Here is a 14,726-nt window from a genome sequence, read left to right as displayed (position 1 = left end):
ACATTATTATAAATAAGAAACTTAGGGATCACATTGATCATCTAAGGATTCAATTATTTCCACATGGCATCAGAGCCAGTTAAAATTAGAATCGAAATTTTTTGTCAAAGGAAAATTGGAACAAGGGTTGATATGCATGCGTTTTGTGAGATCTGAAGATCAAGTAGCTAACATCTTTACTAAAGGACTGAAGGAAGGAAACTTATACCCTATTTTGAGCAAGTTGGGCATGATTAACATCTATGCCTCAACTTGAGGGGGAGTGTTGATTGGTTTAGTTTATTTGTGGGTTGGTTTAATTATAAGTTGTGGTTCAAGTTATTATTATTCAGTTGTTTAGTGAGGGTAATTATGTAACTTCGTATATTTCACCATATTATAAATAAGAAACTTAGGGATCACATTGATCATCTAAGGATTCAATTATGTCCACAATATATATATATATATTATATTAATGAGGAATTCGAAGAGAACTGCAAGGCCCCTTGAATATTTAGATGTGTAGCCCTAAGAATGCTGCTGCATAAAACTACATAGAACGCATTCAATACCAGATTTGCCTATTCTCTCAGATCCTGCAAGGTCCACTATCAGCAATTTGCTTTTCAGAAGGGTAGGTACATCATTGCCAGAAGCAATCTCGCTCCCATCCCTCTCCTGGGAAGAAAATTCCTTTTCAACCTTTCCTTGGGTCGATCTTTGGACAAAAACCTGCAGAAAGAAAGATCCATAAAGTAAACCAGCAATAAGTTTTCTTGACGAATAAAAATCATGTTTCACAGTCTAAATTGATTGAGAGGGCCCATAAATAAAGACAATTTGACCACAACAGAAAATGCACCATGAGAATTGCATGACTGCGTGAAGATTCTGTATTCATGTTTGTATTAGCTGCATGCCGGTTCGCCTCACCAATTTGCAGTAGGTGTAGAAAATGGTCAAGATCTTGAACTCTAACTACAGTAGCACGAGGCAAGGACACTTCACCCGTCTTTGGGTCCTCTACAATAGATATATTATTCTTCTCGGGAGCCAGCAAATCTTGTATGGATTCCAGATACAACTATAACAGCAGTAAATTACAAAAATTAAGTACTGCCATTTGTCTTTATTAGCCAATCAATAAAACACAACTTATATTCAACTCGAATAAGCTACTCAACACCACATATAAGTGCAAACTATACAGAGAAGCTGATGTTTGGTTCAATCACAAGAGATAATTTCGGTAAGTGCTAGAAATGGGAAAATGCGGAGCAAAACAAATATTTTTTAAAGGAGACGGTCATTGTTACTTAAGCACAATTCTGTTGTTGCATTTCTGGCAAGGCATAAAATGAACAAATGGATTAAAAATACAGCTAATGTTTGGGTTTCCTCGTTTCTACAGAAATTTGAGTTCATTTAACATCTCAGTTTTTTTTTTTTTTTTTTTTTTTTTGGATGGAGAAATAATTAATTAACGAAAGAGGAACAAACAAAACGGCCTTTAAGAGGAAAACCGAAAAGAAGAGTTAAGACCCCAGGAGACAACAATAAGCCTGTTCTTTGGGGTATCATCAATCAAGGGATGGGAAGAAATTACAAGTCTAGAAGAAACATCAAAGAAGAGGGCATTCCAAATCATTTATTTGGAGCGGGATTTGGAAGTCCATCTTCGAAGATTCGCTCCCACCAAAGATGTTGGATAGTGGCACATAACACAAGCTTACCAACCCGATCACAAATGGTAGAACCAGAAAAGTTTCTCAGAATCCAAGACCAATCACTAGCGAAACCAAAGGAGCGCCTTGAGCGGGGCCAAATGAAAGATAGAGCTTTCTCCTAGATAGATTTGGGAAAAGGGCAAGAAAAAAAGAGGTGATCAAGGTCCTCCGACCCATTCCAACAAAGGATGCAATTTGGGTTTACAAGGAGATGGTGGCCAATAAGGAAGGATTGGGTGGGGAGGGCAAGGTTAAGGGTCCTCCAAAGGGTAAGGGAGTGCCGGGGAACGTGGCCTTTGAACCAAATCAAGGGAGGCCAAGGGGGTTTTGGGTTATGGGCACGGAGGAAGTTCCACTGAAGAGGTGGAGAAGGTTTTGGTAGGGGATGGAAGCCAAATGCTTAGGTCATGGGGGGAGTTGGAAAGGGTGGGAAGGGAGTCAAGCCTTGATATTTGATTAGCTGATAGCATGTACAATTGTTGATAAAATAGAGCAACAGTTCCAAACCCCATCTGCTAACCTACTAACCCCCACCTCAGCACAGATGAAGCAGTGACAATGTCAACTACACACCTTTGCAAGACAAGATAGAGAGAACCACCAGGTAACCTTCATGACAAATGTATAATCCATAAATCGACCTCATGAAAATACAGTCCTTTTGCAGTCAATTTCTGCTGGAAGGAAATATTCAGTTCCCAACTTATGACTTCTTATGGCTAATACGGTGTGAGACTAATTTAAGATAGGTAGTCTAATGGCATCAAAAGCATGAGCTTGTGAGGTTACAGACAGTAAGGGTACATTTCTTGTTAATCTTCCAATTTAATAGGTAAACACATGCAAACACACACAAAAGGAACCCACCCATTCCTTGTCAAATTGACACAACAAAGTCAAGGAACTGTACAGTAGTGACAATGTCAGCACCAATGTTAAGTTACTGACATTTTGAAAATGATTTCCAAGACAAAAACATTCATACCAGAAAGATACCACTTACAACAACATAAACCAAGATAAAGTCCCCTGGAGAATAAACTTAAAAAGCTATCTTAAAGTTCAAATGTGCAATTCATTACAGTTTATTACCTGCAAGTAGGAAATTTCCACGACATCAAAAGCAGGAGATGTATTAACAAGTATGTCTTCCAGAGCTCTAGCCATAATTCCACGCTCAGAAGGATCTTCTTTACCTAGTTTCCCAACTGTGTACGTTTTACCAGTCCCTGTTTGACCGTAAGCCATCACAGTCCCATTATAGCCATTTAGGATGCTCTGCAAATTTATATAAAAATGGATAGATATGCTTAGCATGCCAATACATGATGAAATGCTAATCAAAAAAGGCCCCCTCCAAAAAACCAACAATTACAGGAGTGGCTCAAAAGCATTATGTATGGAAGCTTTTCACTTCATCTAAGAGTGAAAGGTCTAGATCTCTGCTCACTTCCAGCCCAACCCCAATCCCCTCCCTTCCCCACATGCTGGAAAGAAAAGGTAGACTTGACATACAGCTAATATTAGATGGTACACAAATTTCTGAACTAACAGATGTCCCTTTTTCAATAACTACTGATCCAGTCCATACTACAGTTTCAGGATTCAAGCAAGGAAGTTCTCCAATACAAGATGCAAAGGTTTCTTTATCTGTTGTATCTTCATGTATGTCACTTACCTCAACCACCGGTTTTGCAACCACCTCATACACTCGCTTCTGAGAAGCACTTTCAGTAAGTATTTCATCAAATTTGTAAGATTCAGAACTCCAATTATTTTTCTTCAAAATCAACCTCCTCATCTGTAGAAGGAGAAAAAGGTCAATGAAGTTACTTTATACCTTCAATCTGAGCAAAATTCTGAACAAGGCACTTATGCGAAGATAAAATGGAAAATTTTATTTAATATTTGGAACAATGAGAAATGATCATTAAACAATCTCATCTTCCATGTCAGAAGGAAAAAGTAAAAAGCAGCAAAAAATTTATAGGCTGGCACCTCTGGCTGTAATTCAACACAATCAGCAAAATCAGAATCAGAAACGCTATCTTCAGCATTTTTTGGTCGAAGTCTGACAGCCACTCGCACCCTTCCTGGCTCTGTAGTAAGAAACAGCTCATCAAAAATGAAACCGCTCCAGAAAATGTTTATTTAGTCTTGAACTTTGACAAGGAACCATGAATAAAGTCATTTTTAAAGTCCAAGAGAAAGGGTTGAGAAGGTACGCTTAACTTTATTGCATTAGAGTAACTGACAAATGTACCCACTTGGATCTATTTCTAGCCATGCCAACAAATTGTTCAGAATGTCCCTGATAGTATAGAGAATCACCAAAAGGACTTCCTAGCCCAACTTTTGACATTGCATGAACAATTATGAGCAAACTGACATACACCCACAGAAAGACAAAATGAACAGGATTTGCAAAGCTAACCCTGTTTAGTTTTGACAAAATGACAAGGTTTTGCAGAATGGAGTTGTGTTCAAGATGGTAAACTTGACTCTTGGTACGGTGAATTTATTGAGCTGTTCAGACCATCCCGTCATGGATTTTCCAAGATTCACACGATCCTAAGTTTACATGGATGAAGTAAATGATAAATAGAGTTTGTACTTTGTACTATCCAAAAAAAAACAGTACTTATGGCACAACTGTAACATATGAAAAGCCCATTCTACAAACTTACACCAGCTAAATCCCATAACAGAACAGATAACCATTGTTCAAAGAACAACATATATTTCATAACGTAAGTAATAAGTTCAAATTCCATCAAATATGGTAGAAGCATGTAAAATACAGTGCTGTCTATCCCATGATAAATTGCAACCAACGTTTCATAATATTTGAAAAGTAATATTTCTTTCCTCCTTTCCTTTCTCCCCCGCCCCCCAACAAAACAGTGCTTATGAACACTTTCCTCCAGCATTTATTTTCATGACATTTTCTGCAAAATTTGTTTCCTATAATTTCGTGTATGTAATCCACACCCCACAATGCAAAAAGGATTAGTTTTTAGTTCAAATAACAGTCCAACTAAGACCTGATAATTGACATTTCTAGCAAATAGTGAACACAGAAGAATTCTAAAAGTGCCCTGAAAGCCTAAACCCCCAACCTGGTTTGGATATTTAAAAATGGTACATAAGACTTGAATTTTGATTTCTCGTTTATAATCCACAAATATTCGAGGCAACAGAGGGCAGAAGGACTTTGAGAGACGAAGAACCCAGGATCAGAGGAATAACTTTCGAATGTGCGTTATCATCAACCATTAAAAAGTTAGCTACTCAAGGCTCCGCGATTAGTGGGTTAATGTATAAATAAAACCCAATACTTCCTTGAACTAAACTTAAGTCTGTAAACCGAGAAAACTAAAGTATCAAACTCGAACTACGTTGCAACTGCATTTCACCTCCAATTCCGATTGCCCAAAGATTGCATGGAATGAAGTGGAGAGAAAGAAACAAACCTTGGTCATCGGCATTGGAATGAGAAGCTTTTGCATTGTTCACGACAGAACGTTTAACTGAAGAGACTTTGGAACGAACTGGAGGGTGTCCGGTGGAGCTCCTCGAAGTGGATGCAGAAGGCGCCTGCTTGTCAGAACGATGCGACGATTTCGACGCCATTTGAAGGGAACTCTCACTTTATGAGTACGTCGAAGAATGAGATGTGATCGAAAGGATCGTTTTCTTTGGTGATCAGAATTGAAAAGCAGTAAGGAAAGAAAGAAATCAAAGTGGAATTGAGAGTTGATAGGGAGGGAGAATGCCTGGGCACTCCCTCCCTCCCAGGAGTTAGAGGCCTTCACGATCATCAAAGCAAACTGAATAATTGCTGAGACTGAAACCAGAAAACAAAATTAATTTAAAAAATAAAATAAAATCGCATAGAAAGTTGTGGAAGGAACGAGCAAGCGACAGCTCCCGCTCTATATCGGTTTGGGGTTGGCCGCTTCGTCAGGGTCTAGAGTGGAGACTTCGTGAACAGTTTCGACGTATATTTTTATTTCATCCAGAACATGGACAGGTGTCATCAAATTTCCAGCAGACTTGAATGTCGTAAATTGAAACGGAAAATTACATGATTAGCTGCTTTTAGATTTCTTCTTATAGAAATAGTTACTTAAACAAAATTAACCAAAATTGAGTTTGCACTTACAAAACTAGCCAAAATATTGATTTTTCACCTCTTTAGATATTTTTTAACCCTAAGATTGATCACATCGAGAAAATCACTATTTTGTCCGAAAAGGTAGAGTTATTATTTTTTTATACTCTTTAGACATTTTCACCCCTATGCCGATATGGTCAATTTTATTGGTAAAATGTCTAAATAGGTGAAAACACTATTTTGACTAGTTTTGTAATTGCAAATTCATTTTTAGCTAGTTTTGTAAAGTGAAATATTGAGTGGTTATTTTTATAAAGAAAAACCTAAAAGCAACTAATCACGTCATTTTCCCTTTCTTTTTTAGTGTAATAAAAAGATGTGTGGAAAGCATAAACATTTAACATGACAAATAGAGAATCCCAACTCAAGTTTATACGTGAGTCTTACTTGATTATCTCACCCTCTCCCTTGCTCTTCTGTCTATAGCAACTCAAAGGAAGAAATGCCAATGATGGGTTAATAAAGCGGTTAAAGACTCTACCTCCCACGGGGAGGTTTTGGATTCGCACCCATTCGGCGGCATTAATTTGAGGATGTAATCGTGGTACGCGCAAGCTGGCCCGGATGAACCTCATAAAAAAATGTAAAAAAAGAAGAAGTTAAATTTGGCCAAAAAAAAACTCAAAGGAAGAAATGCCCTTTTTTTTCTTCCTTATGTGAAGTGAAAAAATACTTAATTTTAGGCTAGTTGCTTGTGTATAGCACTTATTTACAATGGATATACACAATTATTTTGACATGTATTTTGTGTTGTTAGGACATTGCTTTAGTCAAGTGCATTAAATGCGCAGGACTGTCAAACGACACATTTCGGGCCATTGAGATTCAATCTTGGCCAAAATTTTAGATCCAACAGTCTAAAAATTCTCTTGACGTGAATGCGTAGGACTGAAGCTTTTTCGACGTTGTTACTATAGCTCAACCTCTAATTTATTTTTACTTTATGTTCTTCCTATACATTTTATTCAATTAAGAAAGAACAGAACTACTTCTCTTGTAGCTGTTGTAATTTTAGTAATTTTATTAGAAAATTCAAAAAAAAATCATTTTGATTAATTAGTTGTCTTCTTTCAATGAACACCTAAGTGGACAATAGGTGTTTTTTTTAGAGGCTAGTTTGGTAACTAACAAACAAGCCTTAAGGGAAGAGTTGTGTTTCTTGGAGACAATCTTTAGTGGTGTCTTTTACTCTCTTATATAAAGGTGAGAGGGGTTATTTATTAAGAGAGAGAGAAATTATGTTTTGTGAAGTTGTTTTGAAAATTATGTCAACAACGGATTGGTGAATGTAGCTTTTGGATCCCTTAGTTCATCGCGACGGAGTGCATCGTCTGCGATGGAGGGGTTGTTTGATATTGGAGGTGAAAACGTACTTAGAACCTGTGTGCACTATTTGTGACTTTTAAACACCTTAAAGAAAGTGCTGGCTACCACTAACACATCTCAACTTCGCTAACTTTGTTTATGCATCATAAGATGTATGTACGATGCTTTCAACAAGGAGATCATTCATGGTATTCAAAATAAGACAAGTTTTCCATTCTTATGATTGTATGTCTTTATTTGTCTTATACGATTGCCCATGATATTATATTATGTCCAACAGTAGCAAGTGCTAGAATGAGAAAACTTATCTACAAGTCTACAACAAATAAACAAAAATTTCTTGTAATATTTAAATTCATTATTATGGATTGCTGGTACTCCCTTCCCTTTTAGACTCCGTCCACCTTCTTTCTCTTTACAAACTTCTTACATTCAATATTATAATTTTCGACTTTGCGTTAGTGGTGCACATCTAATGTGCAGGACTGTCAAGTCAAACATTCTTGATTCGATCAAAATTTTATATCCAACCATTTGAAATTTCGCATGACAAATGCGCAGGAGTGAAGCAATTCCTTACAATCTCATGGTTTTCCTTGCTCGCCATTAATGTTCGGGGAGACAAGGAATGAAACACTTCTTAAGGTATTTTGTTAGGCACAAGTTTATTCAAAAAGGCTTGTATCGACTCAACTCATATATGTAAATATATAATCAATAGGAACAAATGCACCGATGTATTACACTACACAAAGTCACAAACTGCTTTGTCATAAACGGTTCCGAGACAAAACAGTGATTTGCTGATTGGGCGGTTCAAGGATTGAAACACCAGAGTACCAGACCCATGATAAAGTGATAACATTATTTATATAGACCAAATGCATTGCAGTCTCTATGTCATCTGGATTCAGTTTTGCAGTTGTTGACACTCAATTCCTGTTGATTTGGTAATGGAGAAATCTGGGTATGGAAGGGATGGGATCTACAGATCCCTCCGTCCTCCCATTGTCATCCCTAAAGACCCAAAGCTCTCAATAGTTCCTTTTCTTTTCAGAAACTCCTCGGCATACTCCGATAAGCTTGCACTTGCCGACGCTGATTCCGGCGAAACACTCACCTTCGCCCAGTTCAAATCCACCGTAGCTAGAGTCGCCCATGGTTTGCTCCGTTTGGGTATAAAGAAAGGCGATGTCGTTCTCCTTTTCGCCCCTAATTCCATCCAGTTCCCTCTCTGTTTTCTGGGCATCGTCGCTCTCGGAGCCATTGCCACCACCGTTAATCCTCTCTACACCACAACCGAGGTTTCCAAACAGGTCAAGGACTCTCGTCCCAAGCTTGTAATCACCGTTCCTTCCCTGTGGGACAAGCTCAAAGATTTTGGTTTGCCGGCCGTCATCTTGGGACCCCTCAATTTTTCGTCTCCGGTGGTATCCGGTGCCGGAATCACCTCTTTTTCCGACCTGGTTAATTTGGCTATAGGACCCGTCTCTGATTTTCCAAGAGCTTCGGTCAAATTAACCGATACGGCGGCGCTCTTGTACTCTTCCGGCACCACTGGGACGAGCAAGGGCGTCATTCTGACCCACCGGAATTTCGTTTCTGCCGCTCTCATGTTGACCAGTGACCAGGAATTTGCCGGCGAGATGCACAACGTGTTCCTCTGTTTCCTTCCCATGTTCCATATATTCGGCCTCTCCATCATCACCTATGCCCAGTTGCAGAGGGGGAACATGGTTGTCACGCTTGGAAAGTTCGATATGGACATGGTGCTAAGCGCAGTTGAGAAGTATAAGGTGACCCATTTGTTCGTGGTTCCACCGGTCATGATTGCTCTGGCAAAGCAGAGTGTGGTCCAGAAGTATGATCTCTCGTCTCTTAAGTACCTTCCTTCCGGCGCGGCTCCACTTAGTAAGGAAATAATGGAGGAATGTGCCAAGAACTTCCCTCACGCCCATGTTCTTCAGGTACTCATGCTCTTCTATTCAAAGTCTATTTGAAACTACAATACAGAATATAGAATGTTTCTAGCTTTGAGTATGAAAGATGCATCCTGTTTTGACTTCAACTCTGTGGTCATTTAACAGGGTTATGGGTTAACTGAAACTTGTGGAATTGTTACAATCGAGAGTCCGAGAATAGGAGCTCGCCATTCTGGTTCAAGTGGACCTCTTGTTCCAGGAATTGAATCACAAATAGTTGCTGTGGACACACACAAGCCTCTTCCTCCCAATCAATTAGGGGAAATATGGGTTCGAGGACCAAATGTAATGAAAGGTACTGCGTGGAACTATGTTGTTTCTAAGTGTTCTCTGAAAAATATATACATGATGCTGCTGTAACTTCTATTACCTGTGAAACTTCAGTGTCATTTCTCAGTTAATTTCTAATGATTTTGAACTAGTCAAATCAGCAACTCGCATCTCTCTCGTGTGGAGCTTGTCTTTAGTTGGTATAACAGTGTCCGAAACTCCGAACCTGCACACTCGAGCTAAACCAATTCTCTTATTAGTAACATCACTTTTATTTAAGAAATAGGGGATCCGACTTGCTTTATGTGTTTGATTTATGGTTTCTTGGATAAAGCGCATCCTTTAATTTTGTTCATTAGTTCAATGACCACGGAATATAGACCATGGTCCTATTTAGGACTGTTTTTTCTAACATGTATCATCCAAGTGCAGCTACTTCTTATTGATTAGTACCTGACAAAATTATGCTGTAGTTAAACTCTATTCTTAATATTTTAGTACACAGAAGAGTGTTTTGTAGCTGTTTCCCTTGTCAACATGATGTTATCAAATAGTCTTACAAAAATGGAAAGATTGACCATATCTAGAGCACTTTTAGAAAGAAATCTCTCAAACATGCTTGTTATTTATGTCATTCGATGAATATTAGGTTGAAATGCTTCTTTGGGTATTAATTTGTTACTTGGATATTCTCTGACGTTTTGGAAACTTGGGAATGTTTATGCTTTCATTTTGACTTTCACTTGAAATAGTGTTTTCTTGGGTTCCTGAATATCAACATTAATGGTTACCAGTGCTCTTTAGGTAATTTACTCATTTCCAGTGCTAATTTTATAAGCTCTATAGGTTATCTCAACAATCCTGAGGCTACAAAGTTGACCTTAGATAACCGAGGCTGGCTACGTACCGGAGATCTAGGATATTTTGATGAAGAAGGACAGTTATTTGTTGTTGACCGAATAAAAGAGCTCATCAAGTATAAAGGATTCCAGGTGAGACTTACTGTGTGTTGGTTGTTTATCTTTTTATTATTTTCTTATCATCCGTTCATAGTAAATGTGACTATGACTTCATGACTCTGACTCTGGCAGTGGATCTAGACTTCATGGCTCTGACACTGCTTTATTGTGTAAAATTAGGTTGGCTGGATGCGAAATTTTCTCCATGTTCCTGTTGTTAGCTTTCTTTCTGCTATATAAGAATATTGCGTTTTTTTATTCTGTTAGGTGGCACCTGCTGAGCTGGAAGGAGTTCTTCTGACTCATCCAGACATATTGGATGCTGTTGTCATCCCGTAAGTTGTTGATAAACTCAACATAGCTCCAGAAAAATCAAGCAAAGATTTGCTTAATACAGTCTGATACTAGAGCCTTTTTTTTTTTTTTTTTTTTTTTTTTGTCATAGATTTCCGGATGATGAAGCTGGTGAGGTCCCAATTGCATATGTTGTCCGTTCACCCAATAGCTCACTAAGTGAAGGAGAAATTCAAGAATTTGTTGCAAAGCAGGTAGAGTAATTTGTGTTTACTTTTTGCTTTTGTTTATGCTTTTATGACATGTGAGCTTAGCTTGACTGTCCAATATTTTCCCTTCAAGAAACCTTTGGTGCTGAGAAAATGAAAAAACTTTATTCTCACCCTCCTGGTTTTTTTTTTTGTGGGTTTGGGGTGGGGTTGGGCTGGGGGGAGGGTGGGGGTGGTTTGACCCCTTACATGGGATCTGTGCTGCTTGGCTTAGCCATTCACTAAATAACCTTACTGCCACTGTCTTTCTACCCACTGCTCCTCTTTGCCCAGTGCCATTCACTTCTCACTCGTGTGTAACTAACTTAAATCTTACCATGTAACGTAAATAAGCTTTCCAATTCAAATTCAAGTAATTTGATTGAGAAGTGAAGTCAATAGTACTTAACATGTTAAGTAAAGTTACAAAATATTGGTGGTAGTGATAGGAGAACTTGCTTCTTGTTTTCTCATCTATTTTTATTCATTTCCCTTCACCTATGCTGGTAACCAGGCATCACCTCAATAGTCCAACATTGTCTAAAACCTCTGATTATTATTTCCCTTTGTGCTTTTCAAAAGCCGTTTGAATACACAAAATCCATTTCACTTTTCTTGAATAAAATGATTCACGAAATAATGATTTCAGAATATCACCATAAGTGAAAATAACTCATTACTTTGCTTCTAAATAGTGCTCTTCCCCCATCTTAGGTTTGCTGTAGTTTATGAAGTGTCAATAAGATAGGACGTTCTCTGGACCAACCACTTAGAAAAGCTCAATGACCATTTTACTCTATGTTTTCCTCCATGAACTGTTTTCTCACTTACACCTTGCACTTAGCCATGGACCGTCAAAGTTTGGATGATCTGCACTTTTGACCATTCTGAATGTACCTTAGTCGTTTTCCTTTTTGGGTTTGGATTTTGATATGCGGTACTACTTAATAGCGAAATATGCATATTGAATTTGAGCTTTTTTGTACATGCAACTTAGAAGAGTCAGAATTTGTCTTCTGTTACAGGTTGCACCCTACAAAAGATTGCGACGTGTAACATTCATAAGTAGTGTTCCAAAATCAGTTGCTGGGAAGATACTTCGAAGAGAACTTATCCAGAAAGTCCGATCTAAGCTATGAGGTGCCAGGATTACCATCACCCATGCTTCCTGTCAATGTGATAATCAATCAGCATGAAGTGAGAATAATCCAGGAGACTGCATACAACACAACTATGTTAGTTGAGATGTATTATTCTTCTTTACAAATGAATTTTCTTTTATTCTAGAGGAGAAATAAGGGTCTGTCAGTAATGTAATGTATAGAACTTTTTAACCCAAAAAACAAAAAGAAAGAAAGAAAGAAAGAAAGAAATGTATACGAACTTAATTAGATTGTTCAAAAAATCACATAACATCTCCTATTTGGGGTATCTGCATAGTTGCCTTTCTGAATTCTATGGTTAAAGGACATTATTTCATTGAGGTTAACTGAATTCTATGGTAAGGCACATTATTTCATTTGAGGTTAACTGAATTATAAGGTAAGGCACATTATTTCATTGAGGTTAACAATAAAATTCTTGGAGAGACTCAGAGAGCACCTGTTTCTTGACAGGTTGTGCTCTTCCAGATTCCGGTTGTCAAAGAGTAAAATTTATTAGAAGATACTATGAAGCATCTACTTTGAGAAAAGCTAGGTTATGGCCTTCTGTTGTGGTCTATACGGAATGGAGAAATTCTGAATTCTGAGTCGATTTTGTTTTCGGTCTGGTTTATTGTTATTAACAATCAATGGTGCCAATAAGTTGATCTTGAAATTTGGAAAGCCGGATCAGAGGTTGTGGTACTTGTGTGAGCAAGCTCATTTACCAAAGGAATGTGATCATTTACTATTTGAAATTGGAACATCATTTAAATCTATTCAACAGATTCTGACTGGAAGCTGCTCATAGCTGAAGGGTAACATTTATAAAAGTTGTTTATGGTGTTAATGAAGTTCTCTTGAAAAACCAACAAAACAAAATTGTATGGGTCGATCTGTTTTCTTTTCTTTCTTTTCTGTTAGAAGAATCAAGTGGGAAAAAAACCTGGGAGTAAAAAAATGCTAAAGAGACCGCCACCCCCTTCATGGCTGCCTTCGTCATCACCACTGCTATGCATATTCAACCATCACCATTACTACCATTGTAGCTATTGGTACCAGCACCAGCTCCTCTGTCGCATCATAAGCATTTCATACAGATTCTATAGATTGTATTGATAATTATAAGTTGGTACAAAATTACTTCAAAATTTATAAACAGAGAAAATTATTTGACCCAAAAATGCAAAAACAATGATTTGGAAGAGAGTTGTTGCAGTATAGGCTAATTAATATCCACATTTTCACCCATTCTTTTGATATAGAAGGTGAAAATACTTCAGGAGGAAAGTACTTTGTTAAATTTGCATTTCCTCTCCTCTTCTTGTTTTGCCCATCATGTTTGGAAGCCCTAAAATGGATCAGGCAAGGATACGGTTGAAGTTCCATCATAGCTGATTCTTCTGGTGACCGCGGACCACAGTCGAAGCTAGTGTTCAATGAAGGAAGAAGATGATGTCAAAGGGACAACAAGGTTATTCAACAATTCTTTTATAGTACTTAATTACTCAAGGTGATAGAATCAAAACGTTAAGATAGCCGTTGGAGTTTGAGCCCTAAGCCTTAATTTTGGAAATCAAAATTTGAAAATCTTTTTTGACTGTTAGAATTTAAATGTGGAAACTTTCTTTATATTTAAACTTGTATCCAATAAATATTTTGTTATATAAATGAATGGAATGCAATTTCACCATTCTATCTTTTGAATTGTCTCTCTTTCATGGTATTTCAGTCTTTTTTTTCCCCTAAAATAAATTAATACCCTCCCATCCAATGGCCGTTGCAAATTCTCATTTTTCAATTACTAATCTCTCCTAACCTAGCTTCTGTGAAATTAAATGAATCAAACTATCTGCTATGGAAGGAGCAATTGGAATCAAGACTAATGGCACCGTCACACAACCTCCAACAATGATTACCACTGATAATGCAACCCCCAATCCAGAATACAACTTGGAGAAAGAATGATCATTTTGTTCGTGCTTGTATTAATGCAACGTCGACAAAATCCTTTCATCTCACAATATTGGTCTTCCCACTTCCAAGGATGTTTAGAATGCCTTAGCCGAACTATTTCAACAACAATCTATTGATAGAAGAACCTATATTTGAAGCAAGTTGCAGACTATCAATAAAGGATCCTCCATAATCACTAAATATATTCAACAAATCAAATCCATTGCGATTCCCTAGCTGCAATTAATAACAAGGTATAAGACGTAGATTTGGTAGCATATACCTTGAATGGCCTAAGTCTGGATTATACAACCTTTATTATTATTGTTGAGAATAGTACCCCACCAGTTTCATTTTCAGACCTTGGAGCTAAATTATTAACACATGAGCAACGATTCTGCCGTGGCTATTGTAATACTAATTCCTCTCTACCTAATCCCACCTCCCTTATAGCTCTTCTTAGCACCAATTTAAATCAGCAACCTAACAATCGAGCCCAACATTATTACAACTAAAATTGATTTCCCAACTACTAACCCAAGACCAAATAACCATGGACCCTCTAATGTCCCTCCAAAAGTCTGTTCACCATCTGATCATCTCCCTATCTTTATGTTTAGCCCCTCAAATACCAAATTTGTGCTAAAATTGACCATCCAGCTA

The 14,726-nt window shown here is 37.7% G+C and overlaps 2 protein-coding genes across 2 annotated transcripts in view; one reads left to right on the top strand and one right to left on the bottom strand.

The window, feature by feature from the left end:
* The window catches only part of MRH2 (Armadillo/beta-catenin repeat family protein / kinesin motor family protein), a 60,365-nt gene extending 54,697 nt beyond the window's left edge, over nt 1-5,668 (bottom strand). The window contains exons 1-6 of the mRNA XM_089150014.1: nt 5,183-5,668; nt 3,708-3,808; nt 3,388-3,510; nt 2,802-2,987; nt 845-1,066; nt 555-714 (exon numbers count right to left, since the gene is read on the bottom strand). Coding sequence (XP_089006140.1) covers nt 555-714; nt 845-1,066; nt 2,802-2,987; nt 3,388-3,510; nt 3,708-3,808; nt 5,183-5,342 — 952 coding nt within the window. The 5' untranslated portion in view covers nt 5,343-5,668. The remainder of the gene's footprint in view (nt 1-554; nt 715-844; nt 1,067-2,801; nt 2,988-3,387; nt 3,511-3,707; nt 3,809-5,182) is intronic.
* Nucleotides 5,669-8,143: 2,475 nt separating this feature from the next.
* Nucleotides 8,144-12,604, top strand: LOC149021835 (putative CoA ligase CCL7). The gene is made up of 6 exons (XM_089150013.1): nt 8,144-9,179; nt 9,300-9,489; nt 10,311-10,456; nt 10,691-10,758; nt 10,869-10,971; nt 11,991-12,604. The coding sequence occupies exons 1-6, from the start codon at nt 8,166-8,168 to the stop codon at nt 12,102-12,104; spliced, it is 1,635 nt and encodes a 544-aa protein (XP_089006139.1). The 5' UTR covers nt 8,144-8,165; the 3' UTR covers nt 12,105-12,604.
* Nucleotides 12,605-14,726: the final 2,122 nt, after the last annotated feature.

This window comes from Hakea prostrata, chromosome 3 (assembly GCF_041222555.1).
Source record: "Hakea prostrata isolate BN-2017 chromosome 3, UWA_Hpros_2, whole genome shotgun sequence".
In the NCBI taxonomy this organism is placed as follows: domain Eukaryota; kingdom Viridiplantae; phylum Streptophyta; class Magnoliopsida; order Proteales; family Proteaceae; genus Hakea; species Hakea prostrata.
This window is presented reverse-complemented; position numbering and strand designations above follow the sequence as displayed.